Below are 22,840 nucleotides of genomic sequence, written 5' to 3'. Positions count from 1 at the left end.
GCTAAATTCATTTATAGCAGGACTTTGAATCAAATGATGACTCTCAAATTAAATTGAACTGTGCTTATTTGCATCATTACCAAACCTAAGATCCTTTTATTATTGAAATACAAATTAATACAAAATTAAGCAAACAAACAAAAATCTAGTGAGCCAGTTCAAACCAGAAGTCAATAAATCTTTTCTAAAAAATCAAATCAAATCAGTACTGTCTCTGAATCAAACCATTTCTTTTTATATATATATATATAAATATTTTATTTTATTTTATTTTATAATAACTTTATATTGACAGAATCCATGCCAGGATAATTTTTTTACAACATTATCCCTTGCACTCGCTTCTGTTCCGATTTTTCCCCTCCCTCCCTCCACCCCCTCCCCTAGATGGCAAGCAGTCCTATATATGTTAGATATGTTGCAGTATATCCTAGATACAATATATGTTTGCAGAACCGAGCAGTTCTCTTGTTGCACAGGGAGAATTGGTGAATCAAACCATTTCTTTTGCTTTGTATCTTACATATAAAAGTAATTATTTTGATCCAATGACAGCTCTTTGTTAGTAAATTGCCCTATTACCAGGACATTCATGTAACATTGAATTTATCCTTAAATTTTAAATGAATATAAAAGGCCTAATACTTCCAAGTGCTGTCTAAAAAAAATAAATTTTTGTAAATCACAGCAAATTAATTTTTATAAATGGATTATCTGATATTTGCTACGGATACTATATATTGTTATCATCATGTACAACTTAGATGTTTATAGAAGCATAATTAGGTAATAACAGTAATAACATGATATAGGGAAAAGAGCACTAGAGTCACAGGACCTGAATTTGAATCCTATCTCAGGCATGCAGAAGCTGTATTACTGTTAAAAAGCTACTTAATCTCCCTTGTCCTCCATTTCCTTAATTCTAAAATGAGGAAATTGGATTAGATGCCCTTGTAGGTCCTTTCTGATTCTCTGGCCATGATTTTTTTTTAATAGCTTTTTGTTTTTAAGATATCTGCAAAGGTAGTTTTCATTATTCATTCTTGCAAAACCTTGTGTTCCAAATCTTTCTCTCTCCCTTTGCCCCTCTCCCCCCCTAAAAAATCTAAGATAGGTAAAACATGAAATTCTTCTAAACATTCCCATATTTATCATGCTGTACAAGAAAAATCAGATCAAAAAGGGAAAAAATGAGAAAGAAAAAAAAAAAGCAAGCAAACAGCAATAAAAAAAGGTGAAAAATACTATATTGTGATCTTCATTCTGTCCCTATAGCCCGCTTTCTGAATGCAGATGGCTCTCTCCACAAGTCTTTTGGAATTATCTGGAGTCACCTTATTATCCAAAAAAGCCATGGCCTTTAGAATTGACCACTGCATAATCTTGTTGTTTCTGTGTAATATGTTCTCTTGATTCTATTCACTTCACTTAGCATCAATTCATGTAAGTCTCTCCAGGCCTTTCTGAAATTATCCTCCTGAATATTTCTTATAGAATAATAATATTCCATTTACCATAATTTATTTATCCATTCCCCAGCTGATGGGCATCCACTCAGTTTTCAGTTTCTTGCCACTACAAAAAGGGCTGCCACAAACATTTTTGCACATGTAGATCCTTTTCCCTTTTTTATGATCTCTTTGGGATACAGACTCAGTAGAGACATTGATACATCAAAGTGTATGCATAGCTTGATAGCCCTTTGCATAGTTATAAATTACTCTCTGGAATAGTTGGATCAGCTCACAACTCCACCAAAAATGTATTAATGTTCCAGTTTTCCCATATCCCCTCCAATATTTATCATTATTTTTTCCTGTCACCTTAGCCAATCTGAGAAGTGTGTAATGGTATCTCAGAGTTGTCTTAATTTGCATTTCTCTAATCAATAGTAATTTAAGGAATATTTTCATATGACTAGAAATGGCTTTAATTTTTTCTTCTGACAATTGTCTGTTCATGTCCTTCATCCATGATTTACATAAATATTAAACTCTTGAGAGTATTCTGATACAGAAAATATCTTTATTTCTGTTTGATTAATCAGTAAGGAATGCTTTACTGCTGATTGAAAGCTTTACCAATGACATAATACAATTTTGTATTTATGTTGCAGAAATTATTTCTTAATATCTTTATATTGCATTTATTAATGATGGCTCAGTGGAGTCTCTGGATCTTATTTTTAACCAATTTTCTGTCATTATTTGTTTTTTGATTGTTTTGATTAGGAAACTGTTGTAGTTTGTGAATCTTGAATGCTTGAACACATAGTGGAAAATTTTTTCAAACTACTTTAACCCCTATATAAGAGGAGATTATGAATAGTCAAAGGATGTTAACAGATAATTTTCAGATGCAGAAATTAAAACCATTTATAGTCATGTGAAAAAATGTTCTAAATCATTAGTGATTAGCGAAATGCAAATTAAGACAAAACTCTTAGGTACCACTATACACCTTTCAGATTGACTAAGATGACAGAAAAAGAAAATGATGAATGTTGAAGACATGGAAAAACTGGGACACTGATACATTGTTGGTGGAGTTGTGAACTGACTCAACCGTTCTGGAGAGCAATATGGAACAATGTGCAAAAGGATATCACATTGCGCTTACCCTTTGATTCAGAAGTGTCTCTCTGGGCTTGTATCCTAAAGAATTCCTAAAGGAGGAAAAAAGATCTATATATGCAAAAAAATTTGTCCCATTCCTTTTTTGTAGTGACAAGAAACTGGAAACTGAGAGGATGTCCATCAGCTGGAGAATGGCTGAATAAATTATGGTATATGAATGTTATAGAATATTATTGTTCTGTAAGAAATGATCAGGAGGATGATTTCAGAGAGGCCTGGAAAGACTTAAATGAAATGATACTAAGTAAGTGAGTAGAACCAAGAGAACATTGTACATAGTAACAACAGCATATGTAGAAGAATTACATATATTTAACCTATATTGGATTACTTGGCTGTCTAGGGGAGGGGGGAGATAGAAAAAAATTTGGAACACAAGGTTTTGCAAGGATGAACATTGAAAACTATCTATTGGTATGTTTTTAAAATAAAACTTTTTTTTAAAAGAAGAGGTTATGTATTTCCAGTTCTTTAGATTGAGATCTTTGATTTTGATTTCTGTATCCTGAAGGATTGGCCTCTCTGCTATAGTTTTTCCCTTTTTCCCTACAAATAATTATATATGCCTTCATTTAAGTCCTCTTTCATCTGAAAAGCTAAAAGAGTAGGCTGGAATATTATATTTTTAAAATTTCATTTCCTCAAATCTTGAGTTGGTAGCAACTCAGATTGTTACTTGTCATTAATCACACAGGTAATAAGTAGCAAAGCTGGTATTCAAATTCAGGTACTTTGATTCCAAATCCAATATTCTTTTCACTGAACCAGCTTCTTACACTATACTCTTATACCCCATCAAGAGAAACTGTGTAAGGCTTCCTAGCATAGTGGATGAATTTGTGGGCATCTTTGAACAAGAATTGCCAAGGATGGCCGGATATTGATATGACTCACTGGAGAGAATACCCACAGCAATTAGAACATAGCTACTGTTATTTAACCATGTTCCTTTTTTAGTAAAGTACTAGATGTAAAGCTCTTTGTACACATTAAAATACTAAATGAATAAGAACAGATATTGTGTTAGTATTTTTATTGATTCTCAAGAGGAAGTGGCCATCAATAATGATTATGAATTGTAATGTTTTCTCCTGGGGATGTTCCCATTATTCTTCCTTCTTTTTTTTCTTTTACAATTTAGAGTACAGATCCTGAATGTCAAGAAAATAAAAAACAAAGACAATCTGAGGAAGTAGTAGAAAAAGAAGTATCTGATCTCTACTGTGACTTCAGTGATGAGGAATCCATGGGAAGCTCAAGGACAAAAATTGCTAAAAACAAAATTTCTGATAAAAGTAACACTGCAATTTCTTTAGGACAACTTACTTTACTTCAGTGTGGTTTTTCCAGGTTTTTTGAGGGAAAAGCTGGTTTGTTTGAAGAAAGTGATGAAAATGTTGATTCTAATGATGAAAGTTCTGATGATCAATCTTTGCACTATCTAGAAGAAGGAAAAGATAATAGAGTCAGTAACTGCCAGAAGAGTCAGAGTCAAGGAAATATTTTATTGCATCAGAAAACAACTAGCAACCTAAAGCATAAAGATAAATTTAAATGTCAAAAAAGGACAGAAACTCTAAAACTCAGTGTTTCTTCTGATTCTGATAGTAAAAGGGACTTAAAAAATAAAGATGAACAGTCCTGTCCTTCCCTTAAGACCACAGAAGCAGATGATAGTTCAGATGCTAGTGATATCATCTTTCCAACACAATTTACAACTGAAAGATTGTTTTTCCCTAAGAATGATGAACAAGTCTTTGATGTATCTGAAAATTCCAAAACGGAAAATCCCTTTAAAAGGACCACCAGTGTTGACCATTGGTCAGGTTCCAAGAAATCTGACTTTAATGTAAATTATTCAGCTGTTAATAAGATAAACCACCCAGAGAATATTGTCCAAAAATTTCTAAAGGAAAGGAAAAGTGTAAGCGATATTAGTGATGAATCAGATGATATTGAGATGTCCTTGGAATCAAGGATAAAAAAGAGAATAACTAGCTCTGTTAAGTTTAAACCCAAAAAAGGAAACAAAATGAGCCTTCGTGACAAGCTGGAAACAAGCCAGCTATATTCAGCAAATCTAGAAGGTGACACTCAGAATATAAATGATTTTTCTTCAGATGATGATGATTCAGCAGCTAGTAAAATCACTTTCTCCAAAAAAAGTCATAGGCAAAAAAATAAGAAATGCAGGCTTTCTTTTACAACAGAATCTCCTGACTATAATAAAAAAAATACCAATTTTCCACAAAGGGAACCCAAAATACTTTCAAATGAAGATAGTGACATTATTCAAGAACAGAAAGGCGAATCCATGGACAACATTTTAGGTGATTATAAATTTTCTCTGAATATTTTTATTAAAATGTTTGTTCACACCATTAGAAATTCTCACAGCACCCTTATCTAATTGCTATGGCTTCAGTTTTCAACTCTATGCAGATAGCAGAATCTCAGAATTGGAACTTGTCATGTATTTGAATCCATATATGAACAAAAATGATTTCTACAACATTCTCAACAAGTGGTTATCCAGATTTTGTTTGAAGACTTCCAGTTAGGGGAAACTTTTCTACCGATTGGGAAAATCCATTCCACTTTTTGAACAATTCTCATTGTTAGGAAATTTTTCCTTAACTTTTCCTAATATTATTTCCTTGCAACTTTTACCTATTTTATTTGTGCCTTCTTGAACCAAGACTCTTACAAGTAGTTTAATATTATTTCATGTGATAATTCTTCAGATATATGAAAACCGTTTCATGGCTTCCTGAGTTTTCTTTTCTTCAGTTTGCACATTCATAGTGCATTCAACTAATTTTTGTATAGTGTAATATAATAGGATCACATCTCAGAGCTTGAAGAAAATTCAGAGGTCATCTAATACATCTCTCTCATATGGGCATGAGAAATTTGAGGTCCAGGGAGATTATCATTTGCCCAAGATAATACAGGTACTAAGAACACAAAGGCAGGAATTAAACCTGTCTTTTGATTTCAGAGCCAGTTCTCTATTCATTGTATCATATGGTTTTTCATTCATTTCATTGGTGCCCTCACCATTCCAGTCATAGTCCTCTGAATACTCTACAGTTTATAATCTCTTAAAATTTGATGCTTTACACTGTGCTACAGATGCTCAGGGCACAATATATCATAGTACCTGTATCTCTACAGTCCTGAATCCTATGTCTCTCTTTTTTTTTTTTTTTTTTTTAGCCACCACATCACATTGTTAATAGGCAAATTGCTATATATTTGTGCTTTCCTCATTTTGTTCTAGTGAAGTTAATTTTTTGAACTTAAACTAAAGAATTTTCTATTCCTCTTAATTAAAAAAAATTTTTTAATGTATTACCCCAATATTTTAATCTATTAGAATCTTTTTTTTTATCCTGATTATCATCCAATATGATACTCATTTCTCCTAGCATTAGGTCATTTGCAAATTTGATAAGCATGCCATCTATACCTTTATCCAAATAATGGCAAATGGGCCAACTTCAGATCCTTGGGTTGCTCCATTATAGAACTTCTTCCAAATTGACATTTCAGTTCAGTTGTTTACCTAATTTCAAATCTACCTTTTCAATCTTCTCACCTTATATGACAGACTTTGTCAAATTTTTTTTTGAGAAATCTAAATAAATTATATCTGTAGCATTTTTATCTAGTAATTAAATAATCTTATCAAAAGAGAAAGTCAGCTTAGTTAAGCATAACTAATTCTCTTTCTCTCTCTCTCTTTTTTTCTCCCTGTGAATGTCTGTGTGTATAATGCTATGTTCAATCTTTTTTTACATTATTTCCTTTTCTAGGCCTTTGCTTACCAACTTTTTAATAATGTATTATAGATTTTTTAGAAGCTAGAAGTCATATCATGTGGAATCTTTAGACTTCCTGCTTTTCCCCTTTTTTGAAAAATAAAAGCATTTTCCCTTTTAATCTATGGGACCTATACAAATTTGTGGTATTTTCCTTTTTTCCTTTGAGCTTTCAAAAAATCCAGGGAAAGAACTAGGAAAAGAAATGCAGATTGAAGCATGCTACTTTCTTTTTTTTTTTTTTTTTAAATCTGTTTAGTTTTTCTTACTTGTATTTTCCCCTTTTGTTTTGATTTTTCTCTCACACCATGATTAATATGGAAATATGTTTAAAACTTAGAACTCAAAATTTTACATAAGTGAATGTTGAAAATTATCTTTACATGTAATTGGAAAAAATAAAATATTAAATGGGAGGGGGGAAGAAATGAGTGACTAGTAGAGAGCTAAGGATTAGAGATAGAGATGTGAAATCCAAGCCTGTATTTCACTGTACAAATTGCAAAGCTACATAACAGAGTTGAAATCTAATAACAATGGAAATTGTAAGACAGCAACTAGCTACCCTTGATAATTTCAAATCATCAGATCTAGAAGAAATATATAAAGAATTAATAGATATAATTTCTTAGTCATTGTCAACATTTGAAAGCCCGTAGAAAAAAGGGAAATACCACAAAATTGTAGTAATCTGCAGAGTGTAAATTTTGTTTCTTCATTGCCTATTCAAATTCCTTCAATTTCTTTTTCTTATTGCTAAAGCTAACATTTCTAGTACAATATTGAATAATAGTGTTCATAATGGTTTCACCCTGATTTTACTGGGAATGTTTCTAGCTTGTTCCTATTACATGTAATGCTTGCTGATGGTTTTAGATAGATGCTGCTTATCATTTTAAGGAAAGCTCCATTTATTCCTATGCTTTCTCGTGTTTTTAATAGGAATTGGTGCTGTATTTTGCCAAAGGTTTTTTTCTGCATCTATTGAAATAATTATGATTTCTGTTACTTTTGTTATTGATGTGACTAGTTATGCAGATAATTTTCCTGATATTGAACCAGCCTTGCATTCCTGGTATAAATCCTATTTGGTCATAGTGTATTATCCTGGTGATGAATTGCTGTAATCCCTTTACTGATATTTTATTCAAAATTTTTCCATTAGGGAAATTGTCCTAAAATTTTCTTTATCAGTTTTGGCTTTCTAAATAGTTTATATAGTATTGAAATTAATTGTTGTTTAAATGTTTGGTAGAATTAATTTCTAAATCCATCTGGCCCTGGGGATTTTTCTTAGGGAATTCATTGATTGTTCATTTTTTTTTTTTTTTTACAATGGGGTTCAGTATTTTATTTCCTCTTCTCTTAATATGGGCAATTTATATTTTTGTAAATATTCATCCTTTTCAGTTAGATTATCAGAATTACTGATAAACATTTGGGAAAAATAGCTCCTAATTATTGCTTTAATTTCATTTTCATTGGTGATAAATTCACTCTTCATTTTTGATCCAGGTAATTTGGTTTTCTTCTTGTTAAATTAACCAAAGATTTATCTTTTTTTTTTTTTTTCATAAAACCAACTCTTAATTTTAGTTGTTAGTACAATAACTTTTTGCTTTCAGTTTTATTAATCTCCTTTGATTTTTAGAATTTCCAATTTGGTATTTAATTGGGGGTTTTCACTATGTCCTTTTACCAACTTATTTAATTGCATGCCCAATTAATTGATCTCCTTTTTCTGTATTTTATTAATTTAAGCATATAGAGATTAAAAATTTATCCTAAGAACTATTTTGTATCTTATAAGTTTTAGTATGTTGTCTCATTATTGACATTCTCTTGGATAAAATTATTGATTGTATCTAAATTTGTTGTTTGATTTATTGATTCATTAGCATTAGATTATTTAGCTTGCAATTAATTTTGATTTATTTTTCCCTGGCCTTTTATTACACATAATTTATGTTGCATCATGATTAGAAAGGGATGCATTTAATATTTCTGCCTGTCTACATTTGATTATGAAGTTTTTATGCCCTAGGACATGGTCAGTTTTTGTGTAAGTGCCACATACCATTGAGGAAAAAAGTATATTCTTTCCTATTCCCGTTCAGTTTTCTCCAGAAATCTGTCATATCCAACTTTTCTAAAATTCTGTTCACCTCCTTGACTTCTTTCTTGTTTAATTTGTGGTTTTATTTATCTAGTTCTGAGAGAAGGAAATTGATATACCTCACTAATATGGTTTTGCTATCTATTTCTTCCTAACTCACTTAACTTCTCCTCTAAGAATTTTTATGTTATACCACTTGATGCATTTATATTTCACGTTGATATTACCTCATTAAGGTACAGTTTCCTTCCTTAACTCTTTTAATTAGATCTGTTTTCACTTTTGCTTTGTCTGAGGTCAGGATCACTGCCTCTGCTTTTTAAATTCATCTGAAGCATAATATATTCTGTTCTTGTGTATATCTCTGTGCTTCAGATATGTTTCTTATAAACAATATTGTCTTATTGTTATAGTTAACATTTTAGAGCTATATCATATAATAGTTTGATATGGTTTTTTTTTTAAATTACTGTTAACAAAAATGAGTTTTATTTTGTCAAAAATGTTTTCACATTTCCTTTTTGCTAATAGTCATGTATTTTATGTTTATAGTTTTCCTAGTATTGAAGCAGTCGTCCATTCCTGGTATAAATCCAACCTGGTATAAATCACAATATACTGTAACATCTTTGTATGTGGTCTCAGAAGAGAGTGGCTGATACAGAGAAAATGAAGGACAGGTTTTCTCTGTTAGCAAATTTTATAGATGCAGTTTTAAAGCCACTCATTATTATAGAAAAAGAGATCTTAGGTCAGGGGTTCTTAACCCAGAGCCCATGAACTTTAAAAAAAATATTTTGATAAATATAATTCCCTTTATATTCATATTGTATTTTATTTTCTAAATTTAAAAATGTTCTGGGAAGGAATCCATAGGTTTATCATACTATTAAAGGGAATTCTATTTAGCAAAAATAAAACTTAAAAACTACTGTCTTGACAATCTTCTTTAAACCTTAAGAGGATTAAAATCATTTTGCACATATATTTAAACTATATTATTTAGGGGAATCCTTTTCATATAATAGCTGTGTAATAAATGCCTGTTGATTGATCTATTAGGTTGCAAATCCTTTGGTATGGAATCTGTGTATGTAATGCATTATTGAAGCTTGAGTACTTAGGAATTCTGTTCTGGTCTTGGTTATATAAGCTAAGCTAAATCTTTAATTTAACTCCCCAGTCATCAGTTTAATATTTATATAGTAGGAAGGTTGAACTAGACTATATGTAAAATTCTGTAAGTCATGTGTCCTATTTGCTTTTGTGCCTCCCCCAAAGCATAGCACTATTCCTTACATGTATTAGGACCTTAATATATTTTTGAAAACTTACTTCAGTTCAGAAAACTTAAAAATGTTCAATATTTAAGTACTAGACTAAGTGTGCAACACATCTTTGCATTTATATACTTTTGGAATGACATTAATGTCAAAATGGTCCACAAAAGTTATTATAATAAATATATTGTTGTTTGATTTTCACTTTCAATATACTTTCTTTAAAAAAAATGCATGTCTTTTTTTTCAGTAACTAGAAAAGTATACTTGGTTTTGTTTTAGTCAACAAGCATTTATTAAGCACCTGTATGTACCAGGTACCATGTTAGAGGCTGATAATACAAATAAATGCAAAAGGTAGTCCTTGCTCTTAGGGAACTTACATTCTAATGGGGAAGACAGTATGCAAGCAGCTATGTATAAACATGATATATTGAAAATGAATTGGAGATAATTAAGTAAGGATGATTAAGAATGACTTCTTTGGCCAGGGAATCAAGGGAAAGAACATTAGGAAGAGGAAAATTCTAAAGATGGAGTAAAAATGATCTGTCAGGAGATGAAGTGTTTAATATATTAGAGGAAGAGCAAACAGGTCAGTGTCAGTAGATCACAGAATTCATGGAAAGTAGTAAAATGTAAGAAATGTAGAAATATAGGAGGGCCCAGGTTATGAAGGACATTAAAAGCCAAGCAGGTGGTTTTATCTCTGATTCTGCAGATGATAGAGAACCTTTGGTGGTTATTGAATGATCTGAGATGGTGATTAGATCAGATCCCTTAATTTTGGGAACATCATTTAGGCAGCAAGATGGAGGATGATCAATGGTGGAGAGACAATGGAAGCAAGCAAGCCAACCAAAAGGCTATTGCAATAATTCAGGAATAAGATGATGAAGGATGCTACAGAATTCATCCAAGAGGAACTATGAGGGAAAACTTTTTTTGAGGTATATCAGTAATATAAGCCACTTTAAATGACATGTGGAAGGTGTCATGACCTATTAAACAAAATGACTTTATGACTGTGGGCCCAGTCACTCTCTTAGTGTCCCAGCAACTCTTTAAGTATTAATCTGTGATGGTAGAAGGAATTTCCACATCTTGAGTTCCTCATACTATTGGAATTACAAGTCAGGACCAAAAATTTAAAAATCTGAGCAATATTGTTAACTTGTACTTAATAGCATTGTTTCTTTAATTAAAAAGATTTATCATTTATCTTCAAAATTACATTTTTTTCTTTTTTCATATCACAAGTGGCTTCTTTCTATCTTGATGTTAAAATTGGTGAAATTTTTTTTATACCAGAAATATGTTTTGAGAATTATATATGGGTATTAATGGCCAAACTTTATAACATAGTGATTTGAAAATATAGAGGAATATTAATATAGTTTTATCAAATGCTTCATAGTTTTAGATAATGTGGCATGTTCTGTTTGTGAGAGGCCTAAAACCGAAACAGTACCGTATTTTAAATCAGGGTAGTGAGTTCATTGCCAGAGCTGTTGGGAGAAGCTTTTGTATATCCTGACTCTCTCCCTATCATTTATGTCCATAATTTTTAAATAAATTATAGGTGTCTAAAAACAAAACAATAAAGAACTTAGCCATATTTAAATCTCTTTCAGATTTTTTTCATTTCTTAAAATGTTACCAATTGTGACATTTTCTGGGCATGGTACAAGAAAGGTAAAATACAAATAATAAAGCTGAATAAAATCAATCAGACAAAAACTCCCTTAACCCCAAGCTTCTGTTGTCATTGTGTCAAGAACATGCTAAAGGAAACAGATGAATCCAGTATTGTTCTTTAAATGAATTACATTCCTTCTACCACAAATCTTTGGATAGCCAAAATGTTCCTCAAGTGTAAAGTTAGGACTGACAACAAAATTGATTTTCTGGAAATAAGTCTTACACCATGATGAAAGGGAAAGGTTAGATCTAAACAGTTTTAAATCTTTATTTTAAATAAAATACTTATTAAGAAAAAAAGGAAAAATTTCAAATACCCATTAAGCTTTAGAATTGTGGTTTTTAAATAATGTCCTGATTGTTTCATTAAGGAATCAACAATAAAATAATGACAATAATGTATTTATTGATACAATATTAGTTTTTTAGAATTTTTAAAATGTAAACAAAATAGTCATCGTCTATGTTTGCTTTATGGGTTGTCCTATCATCTTTGCCTAAAAATACATTTTTCCTACACATTGTCTTACTGAAATTTTCTTCCTTCAAAACTCATTTAAGTACTGCCTCCTCCATAAAAGCTTTCCATAGTTATCTCCCTTTCTTTATATCCCCTATCCCAGAGCATAAGTTTCTGTCTGCACAAATTTCTCATAAAAGTTTTCTCTTTTGCCTTTCATGTGTCATACTAATGTTTGTATCTGTTCCTCTTGTTTAATAGAGTATATATCTTTGTGAACAGGAAAGTATTTAATTTTTTGTAACCCCAGTACCTAGTAAAATCCCTTGTATTTAGAATAGGCATTGGGATTAGATCTGGAATTCCCTTGACATAGGGATCTCCTGGGTAAGTTAACTTTCCTCTATCAATGCAGGGTATGTAGTCAGTATGTGTCAGAAACCGGACTTAAATGCAGGTTTTCCTCACACATAGTAATAAAATAATTTTTGACTGATTGAATTTAATTTTTTTTTTTTTTGCTAATCATCAAATTTTTCTAATGTTCATCTTCACCTTTTCACTTATTAGATGGTGTTCAAGAAGTGGCTTTTATCCATTCCAACCAGAATGTAATTGGATCAAGCAAAGCAGAAAATCATATGAGCCGATGGGCTACACGTGATGTGTTTGAATTGAAACAGTTTTCCCAGCTCCCTGCTAACATAGCAGTATGCAGCACTAAGGTAAAGAGAGCAAACAGCACTTTTAACCACTATCTAATTATTTTTTTCAAATAGATTTACTAATAAAGTGATTGCTATATGAATGAAAAAGACCTACAAATGCCTTCTAGACAAGGTTTCTGATCCGAAACTATATGACTTATAGGAAAAAGCATCTGTATTCCTTATTATAGAGCATATAGTGCTTAGCATTTTGAGTCATATAGCTCTCGTGAGCAGAACCATAACCTGGAGAAGGTAACCAGCAATTTTCCTAAGTGGAAGAGAGATATATTTTCTCTTCACAGCCAGCCTTTTAGCCAAAGGAATGGAGGAGCATGCTACTTCCAAGTGATTGACAGTTTGTTCCAGGAATGAGGAGAGTGGAGGACAGATTTTTCGGGGAAGTTGTCATTTATTCAGATTTATAATCCTGGGGAAGAGACACTTCAGCATTCAAGGCAGTTCCATTGGTAGGTTTGTGGAGTGATACTGCTTTTTGCCTATAGAGTATCTTAGCATAATTCCTGAGCATAAGTAGTGGTCTAGAAAATGGCCCCTCAAGTGCTTCTACCACAACTGAGTTTTCTCTAGGCACTAGAATACCTAGATAGAATTCTGTAATTTAGGTCAAGTGTGGGCTGCCTCCGCTTTTTTGTCTTCACCTGAAGCATAGTAGATTTTGCTCCAACCTTTTACCTTTAACCTGCATGTATCTCCTCGCTTCAGGTGTGTTTCCTGTAAACAACATATTGTAGGATTCTGGCTTTTAATTTTAGGTCAAGTGTGGGGAACTAGGAACTGGGAAGAAGGAAGAATGCAGGAATAAGGGGATTCAGAAGAAGGAATGACAACATTATTCAGTATTTTAAGTTAATAGGTTATAAGAAAGCTGTTCTGTGGGTTGGTGGATACAGTGCTGGGCCTGGAATAGGAAGACCTAATTTGAAATCTAGCCTCAGACATTCACTAGCTAATTATTTTTTTCAAATAACCTTGAGCAAGTCACTTAACCTCTAATTTCCTGATTTAACAACAAAAAAATATAAGAACCTTTGATAGCAAATGGAAGAAAGAAGGAAAAAAAAACCTTTTTATACCCAAAATAATCTGCTACTTGCCAGTGGTTGGGAAACATGGTAAGGAACTGTTAGACATTTATATAAATGACTTCAGCTAAGTTAAAAATTTTACATAAATATATTTTTCTCATTCTGTAGATAATTTTAAGATTAATATAACAATGCCCAAACATACACAATGAAATGGAGACCTCAGTTAATCTTTCAAATTATTTTGCATATAGGAATCTTCTTCCAGAATTTCTCACTTGCAATAGAATGTGTGTTTTGTTTCCCATTAGATGATTTCATCTAATTAAATGAATAGACATTCTCCTTATCTTCCATTGCATTACCTTACATCCTGAGAATTAAAATTGTTTTTTTAAATAAGCTTTGTGATGCTGAGTAATTTTTTTATAACCACTTATGTAATTTTTTTGCATGACAAAACTTCATTTTTGAACAAAAAACTTTTTAATTATATGTGGCAATCAAAGGATTAAAATTAAGTTTCTGTGAAGTAATGCTGTTTCCAATTTGTTTTTGAGACAAAAAGTAGAAATGTTGCTAGGAGTGGAACAAAGAGCCCCCAACTTTCAGGGCTATCTTCAGCATCAGAAAGCAGCATTCCTAGAATCATTTCATATAGGTCAAGGATCTTTGTTAAAAACTGAGAAAGTATGAGAAATAAACAAAAGATAGGCACACAAATTCTAAATTTGCGAGATTACTACTTTATTTGGGCCAAGAACATCTCAACTTTTTAAAATTAAAAATGTATCTAATCCAGCTTTTATAAACTATGTATTATTGTTCTTTGCACAAAGTTAAGTTAAGCCTACCATGTGCTGGGACCTATGTGAGGGTATGGGAATGTCAAGGAAAAGTTAAAATTTCCTTATTCCCTTATTCCCAAATAGTTTACATGTCTTTTTTTCTTCATAATTAATAATAGCTACCATCTATATAGAACTTTAAGATTAGAAAACACTTTACTATTACTGTCTCATTTTATCCTCACAATAAACTTGGGAGCTGAATAAGAAAACAAACATATTTTCATAGGAAAATGTCAAATCATCTGACCAGCCTCTTCAGCTCTTTGCAGTCTAGCTTCTAACATCTTTATTTGATTATTTGATTTAGTGATTATTTGATTAAAACTGCTCTCTTGAATCTTGAATTTGCCAAATATGATTGTCTTTTTTTCAGTCTTTATCCTTTTCTACCTACCTGCTGTGTTTGATCTACTGATAACCTTCTCTTCCTTGACATCCTATCTCTCTGGGCTTTCATCACAATTTTTCCTTGTGTTGTTTCATAATTTTGGTGTTAACTTCAGCTTCTCCTGCTCACTCACCACGCATACCAGTCAGATGCCAAATAGTCCCATTTCCACATCCACAATATTTCTCATATCGAAGTCCTTCTGTCTACTTGCACAGATCTAGACTTAATTTAGGCCTTCATCACCTCTTGCCTAGATTATTGTAATGGACTGCTCAGTGGTTTCCCTATTTCATATTTCTTTCCACTCTAGCCCATTCTACATAGTAAGGCCAAAGTGATTTGTCTAAATGGCAGATCTGAAAGTATCATTACTCTACTCAGGCAATTCTAGTGACTTCTGACTCCTAGGTTCAAATATAAATTCCTTTGTTTAGTTTTGAAAGCCCTTTACAAACTTGCCCAATATTCCTTTAAAATCTCATTGTACTTCATTCCTTCTTCTGCACTTTACAATTCAGAAAAACCAGCTTTTTCTCTGTTCAGCCATGTAGCTTATAATCCCATCTCTATGCCTCTTGTTTAGAAGATTCTTCCTTCAAGATAGTTCAAGCAGTACCTTTTATGTTCTATTCCCTTAAATTCTTGTCTCCTCCTCAAACATATTTAACTAACTTGGTTTTGGATTGTTGTTTGTTGTTGTTTTTTTTTTTGATTTATCATCTTTATATTTATTCTGTATATAGTTATGTATATACCCTTGTTGTAATGTGGAGACACCATTAATATAATGAGTAAAAAACCTAAACTTCAGTTCAGGAAAACCTGAATTAAAACTGTGTTTTAATATTTGCTAATTGCATGACCCTAATAAAAAAGCCTCTGAGCCTATAAAATGTGTATAATAGTACTTAACTTACTTAGAAGGTTATTGTGAAACTTATGAGATAAGGTATATAATATGCTATGCAAATTTTAAATTCTTAATTATGTCAGTTAATATTAGTAAATAAATTTCTAAATGTTCAGGAATATTTAGGAAATAGATCTCACAGGCAATCATGAAAAATGACGGCAATAAAAACTTAGGCAAAACTTTGAAAAAAAAATCAGTTTGCAAAACAGCTGAATTAAATTTGCCATGTACATAATTCTTAGCTTTATACAATAATTCCATGTCCCATCCCTGGGAAGCTTTATATAACAAAATCTTTTGTGTGGATGTATAGCAATAAAAAATCTGAGTAAGAGATTCAGCTCTTTTACCACTATACTGTATGATCTTGGATAAGTCACCCAATCCTTTCCACCTCCCCATCTTTACCTATTCTCTAAAATGGGAGTAATGATACTTGAACTAAGTATATGAGGAGATTTTAATGAGAAAATATTAAATAACATAACCATTTGAAGTTTGTATCAGCTGTAAGGTATATTTTTTTCTCATAAAAAAGATCTCTTAGGAGGTTTCCCTTATGAGTTCACCTCTTTTTTCAATATAGAAAAATTCCACATCCTTTGTTCTTTGAAATTCTGTGGAATATATTTATTCATTCATTTATTCACATAATTATATAAATTATACACAATATATAATGATTTAATAGTAATATATTTAATAATTATATAATGTATCATAATATAATTAATATTTTGATAATATAATATATACAAATAAATAAATTATAATTTATTACCCCTCTATGATAATATAATGAAAATCACTTTGTGATTTTATTTTTGAAAATAAACTAATTTTTAAAAGCATTTATGAAGTAGTAATGCTGAAGATATAGATAGAAAAGCACACTGGTCCCTTTTGCCAGGTCCTCTCATTCTGATAGGGGCTTGGAAAAATCTATAGTAATTTTAAACTGCAGGTCAGATAAAAAAATTATTTTAAGTAGCATCAGGAAGGCATGGGTAATAATGAATCATCTTTAGTGTCATTTCCATTAACAAGGCCCTATCCATCGAACTACAAGACAATTCCAAGGATTACGGCTGTGAAAAACATCTTTTATGATTGTTTAGTAGCAGTGACTGTTGAGGTTGCTGTAGCTACAAAGCCAATTATTCACCAAAGGTTATTCCCCCGGATGTGATGGCTGAAGGGGGCAGGCCAGAAATAAACCTGGTGCTCATGGTAAGTGGCTTGTTTCAGAAAGCTGTTGGATTTACCTGCTCATTGGGGGCATTTGATCTTAGTTGGTTTTGGTGGTTAGAATAGTTATTTATCTCTGGATTTATTTATTATTTGCTATTTAAAATATCAATGAATAGAGAGTCAACAAAATTCCATAAACCTTCCAGTCTTTAAATATCCTTTTCTTTATGCAAACTTATTTTGTTAGAATTGAGAATATACAAAACAAAACATCACAAATATGCCACAAAAGATCATAGAATATTTCTTAAAGTAGGATTTTAAAAAACTTTTGTGTTATTTACTTTTGAATTTATGGAAAGAATCATCTCAATTTTCATTGAGATTATTTTTTCATGTTTTTGTCAAAGAATTAGTTAAGGGCTCTGCAATTTCTCTATTTGGTCAAAGCATTTTGTCTTAGTACACAAGGGGAGAATTGGACCATGAAAAATCTCATAGCCTCATTCTCTCTCCAGTGGCTGACCAATATCTAGTCTTATGGCTATGTTGAGAAGACAAAAAATAAATTGAAGGTTAAAGAAGTTAAAGAGGTTAAAAGAATTAAAAGATGAGTTAAGATGATTCAGTGGTAACCTGATGCTAAAATTACCAAGTACAGAGTTAGGGGATTGATGAAAAAGGTATTTTTAGTAGAATATACGTAAACAAGTTATAATTGGAATAACATAGAAAAAATAATGAAAACTGCACAGATATTTTCCATTGACTTGCTTTGAGACAGCATTCTTTCCTATGGGAATGCATTTTCCTAGTTTCTTCCTATTAGCAATAACTAATCTAACTACTTGCCAAGAAAACTCCGTGGACAATAATGGCATGCTACAATCCATGGACACAACTGAACAACAAAAAATCCCCCTACAGGGCTTTGTGTTGTCTTTGTAGCATTGACACAGAGCCCAAAAATAAGATATGTTAGGCTTATAGTAATGATTCCAAGTTGAGTACTGGAAAGTTAGTCATGGTAACTTTCCTCTCTAAAGTTAATAGAGTTAATACCTCTTAAAAAATTTCTTCAATTCAGCTGATTTTCAGCGCTCAGTATCAATGACAGAAAGGGGAGGTAATATGATAAAATAGAAAGAATATTGACTCTGGAGTCAGAAGACCTGGGTTCACATCTCCTCTTTTAGCGCTTTATTGCCTGTGTGACCCTCAGCAAGACTGGTAAACCTGTCTTGGCTGCAGCTTTCTTATCTGTGATAATAACTGGGCTTTATCTGGTGTTTAAGGTTTTCAGAATATATAAGTTACTTGTGTTGAAAATCACAATAACTTTTTCAAGTAGGTATTATTATTATTATCTGCTATTTAAAATATCAATGAATAGAGAGTCAACAAAATTCCATAAACCTTCCAGTCTTTAAATATCCTTTTCTTTATGCAAACTTATTTTGTTAGAATTGAGAATATACAAAACAAAACATCACAAATATGCCACAAAAGATCATAGAATATTTCTTAAAGTAGGATTTTAAAAAACTTTTGTGTTATTTACTTTTGAATTTATGGAAAGAATCATCTCTTAATTTTCATTGAGATTATTTTTTCATGTTTTTGTCAAAGAATTAGTTAAGGGCTCTGCAATTTCTCGATTTGGTCAAAGCATTTTGTCTTAGTACACAAGGGGAGAATTGGACCATGAAAAATCTCATAGCCTCATTCTCTCTCCAGTGGCTGACCAATATCTAGTCTTATGGCTATGTTGAGAAGACAAAAAATAAATTGAAGGTTAAAGAAGTTAAAGAGGTTAAAAGAATTAAAAGATGAGTTAAGATGATTCAGTGGTAACCTGATGCTAAAATTACCAAGTACAGAGTTAGGGGATTGATGAAAAAGGTATTTTTAGTAGAATATACGTAAACAAGTTATAATTGGAATAACATAGAAAAAAATAATGAAAACTGCACAGATATTTTCCATTGACTTGCTTTGAGACAGCATTCTTTCCTATGGGAATACATTTTCCTAGTTTCTTCCTATTAGCAATAACTAATCTAACTACTTGCCAAGAAAACTCCGTGGACAATAATGGCATGCTACAATCCATGGACACAACTGAACAACAAAAAGTCCCCCTACAGGGCTTTGTGTTGTCTTTGTAGCATTGACACAGAGCCCAAAAATAAGATATATTAGGCTTATAGTAATGATTCCAAGTTGAGTACTGGAAAGTTAGTCATGGTAACTTTCCTCTCTAAAGTTAATAGAGTTAATACCTCTTAAAAAATTTCTTCAATTCAGCTGATTTTCAGCGCTCAGTATCAATGACAGAAAGGGGAGGTAATATGATAAAATAGAAAGAATATTGACTCTGGAGTCAGAAGACCTGGGTTCACATCTCCTCTTTTAGCGCTTTATTGCCTGTGTGACCCTCAGCAAGACTGGTAAACCTGTCTTGGCTGCAGCTTTCTTATCTGTGATAATAACTGGGCTTTATCTGGTGTTTAAGGTTTTCAGAATATATAAGTTACTTGTGTTGAAAATCACAATAACTTTTTCAAGTAGGTATTATTATTATTATCTCCTTTTTAAAAGATAAAACCGAGGTGAAGAGAGATTTTATGACTTTCCCATGGTCTCAACGGATAAATGTCTGAGACTGTCTCCAAGGTTTCTCCAAACTTCAGTTCTGTCATCCTGTGATTTCTTAATGAGTGAGAAATGTCATCATCTTGTGCCATCAGTCTTGTGCAAGTTTTCAGTTTGTTGTTCATTTGAGAAAATAAAATAGAAATATCATCCCTCCCTCAGTAGATGTGGTCAGAAATCTTTGGTGTGAATATGAGGATGTTAAGCTAAAGATTTTTGTAAAGTTTGGTTGTGAACCCTTTTGTAAAGTTTAGCCCTTTTAGAGGAAATATAGATGGCATTTAGAAAGCTCTCCTACAAAGTTACTAAGAAAAAGCCTATCTCAGTCACTGATTGAATTTTTTCTTCTCAACTTTGCTTCGATACTCTTAACAGTCATATCATAAGCTGTGGTGTCATGGAGTGAGATAGTTTTTAGGTGTGTATGTGATAAGCATCTAAACTTGGGAAGAAAGAAAAGAGCCAAATAAGGGCTTAAAGAAATAAAAAAATAAAAGTTCATCATTAGTAGTGTTAGAATATATCTAAAAAACCTCTAGCTTCTGGAATTCCTAAATCTCTACACATATCACTTCATACAGTCTCTTTGATGTTGACTTTTGTCTGAAATATTTGTTTGCTCCAAGTTATTCTGAATTTTGTGTTCTAATGTTTTAAAAGGAAAAATTTGCCTAAATTTCAAGTAATTTTATGTATATATATCCTCAGATGCAGCTGCGTGGAACCTTTTTCTAAGAAAACAAAACAAATCAAGCTTTTTTTTTGCATAAAGCTGTGAATAATAGCAATAATTTGTTAAAATTTCACACTGAAGGAAAACATCAGATGTACTGGGTAAAATATTTTAATCAGGTTTCAAGAAGAACGTATTTAAATTGGGAAAGAAAAAACTTATAAAAGATAATTTTCTATTGTTTTGTAGAATCTCTTTTTTATGTAGATAGGGTCTTTGAGCTTTTTTTTAAAAAAAAAAGTCATGTATTTACCCATTATTATTTCAAACTTTCAAGAGAAAACCTCAAGTAAAGTGATAGTTTATTTTTGTTTTGTTTTCTCTTTTTTTTCTTACTGATAACTAGAGTAAGTCTAGAATCTGTGATTTTACTTCAGTATACCATAATTTCATACACCATAAGAGAAGGAACTACATACAAAAGGCAGATCACAACCTTTCCTGCAATTTAGAGCCTCAGAGTTGTTCCGAGCTTTTTCATTTTTGTTAATGTTTTTTCTTAGCTTGCCCTTTTTTATTTTCAATTTAAAGTTTATGCTTTGTAGAATCTCATTAAAATATATTGAATCCACTACACTGAGTTAAAACTTGATTTTTGTAAAATCCTGGTTCCTTTTTAAATGGTACATTCTACATAAATAAGTTTTGCCTCAGATTACAATTAGGTGCTTTAGAGCTCTTTATTAAGTTAGCACATTTTAAAAGACAAGTCATTTCATGGCAAGATGGAGGACCCTATCCAGCAAAATCTCAAAATTAAAGGCAGGAGATATTTAAGAGTTTAAAAGGAGTTGATAACCCTTATTAAAGTTAATTTGTTCTTTTAATATGGAGGAATATGTCACAAAACTTTACTGTACCTGTTTGTGATGTAGTACCTCTTTTTTTTTTCAATCAACTGAATGTTTTCAACTTAAGTTTACTTAAAGTTTTACTGAAAAGAAATATACAAAGACAGCATTCAATTGAGGATTAATCACTATGGCAACTGAAATGTGGTGACTGAAAAGGGGAGGATATATTCTCCCCTCAGTTTCCTGCCAGCTGTCATATTCAACCTCTGTGGCAAGAATCCAGGCCAAAATATAGACTGTGACCAACTCTAAGAAACTATATCTGTATTTTTATAAATTGGTACAAGTATCACACTATAAAAGAAGACTTAATCCCCTGAATTGGATGACAGACACTTGGCACTCTTACCAGTGTTTGACAGAGAAATAACGGGATGCTTTGTAGTAAAACCTGGATTAATGGTAAACCCCTCTTTATGTTATTGCAGTGTGGTGTAAATGAGAGAACTAAGAATCCTGTCAGCCTGGGGGGTTGGGGGGGAAGTTCCTTTTGTATACCCAGTGCAGGTTTAAGTGCCGTTCAGAATACTGTAAATACAAAAAGTTGTGTTATTAAGAACTCCTCTTTTTTGTATTTGTACTAGATGGGCATTTTGTAGATTACTTAAATAAGGGATTTCTATCAGCTATAGTGGGTTTGATTGTGGTGTGTTTATATAGCTTTTGAATTTAGCAGTGATGGAATAGACAGTTTACAATGAGCAGAATTTAAGGAGTACAGCATTCTATTGTACTATTTTTTAAGACAGTGAATGGAGCCATGCTTTTAAATAATTGATCACAAATGATTAGTTTGCAAATTTGCTCTGTGAGAATTATGATTTCCGCATGTTGTGGAATTAATCCTTTTGATATTTTTAAAATCATTTTATGTGGCTTATTTCTATAGTTGAGTATTTGATTTAAGAGGGGTGTGTGTGTGTATAACATATTCTACACACACACATTATATATATATATGTATGGTTTTTTTAGTGCTTCTCAAACTCAAGAAATTATTTAAGTGAAACTATATTACTGAATTCAGGTCATTTATTGCCTTTTATGTTCCTATCTTTATAAAAATGATCAATTATGGCTAATTTTGAGAGTCAATAAATTACTTCAATGTTACCTTCAATGAATGGAAAACTGAGAGTGGGTATAAAGTATGTACCTGTTCTCTTACTTAGAAACAAAAAGAAGCCTGATCATTAGCCCGCAGAGATTTTGTGAGGAACAATAAGATAATGTGATTAATGACAATCTGTATATAAAACATATGGAGCTTCTAGGGGGCCAGATGAGGAGCTGTACTAACTTAGGACATAATCCTAATAAGTATTATTGTAATTATAAGTTTCATTGATCACAAATGTTTGGCAAGTAAAGCTTCTTCCTTTATACAGTGCCCTATTAATGCCCTAAAATTGATCCTTGAATTGACCTTGTGACTGATAATAGTGTATTTAAAAAAATAAGAATGTATGAATGCAT

At 31.7% G+C, this 22,840-nt stretch overlaps 1 protein-coding gene across 2 annotated transcripts in view; it reads left to right on the top strand.

The window, feature by feature from the left end:
• Positions 1-22,840, top strand: part of ERCC6L2 (ERCC excision repair 6 like 2) — a 148,947-nt gene that overhangs the window by 93,959 nt on the left and 32,148 nt on the right. For both annotated transcript variants that reach the window (XM_051996873.1, XM_051996867.1), the window contains 2 exons: positions 3,781-4,969; positions 12,591-12,745. In XM_051996873.1, the coding sequence (XP_051852833.1) occupies positions 3,781-4,969; positions 12,591-12,745 (1,344 nt within the window). The remainder of the gene's footprint in view (positions 1-3,780; positions 4,970-12,590; positions 12,746-22,840) is intronic.

The sequence above is a fragment of the Antechinus flavipes genome, chromosome 1 (assembly GCF_016432865.1).
Source record: "Antechinus flavipes isolate AdamAnt ecotype Samford, QLD, Australia chromosome 1, AdamAnt_v2, whole genome shotgun sequence".
NCBI lineage: Eukaryota > Metazoa > Chordata > Mammalia > Dasyuromorphia > Dasyuridae > Antechinus > Antechinus flavipes.
This window is presented reverse-complemented; position numbering and strand designations above follow the sequence as displayed.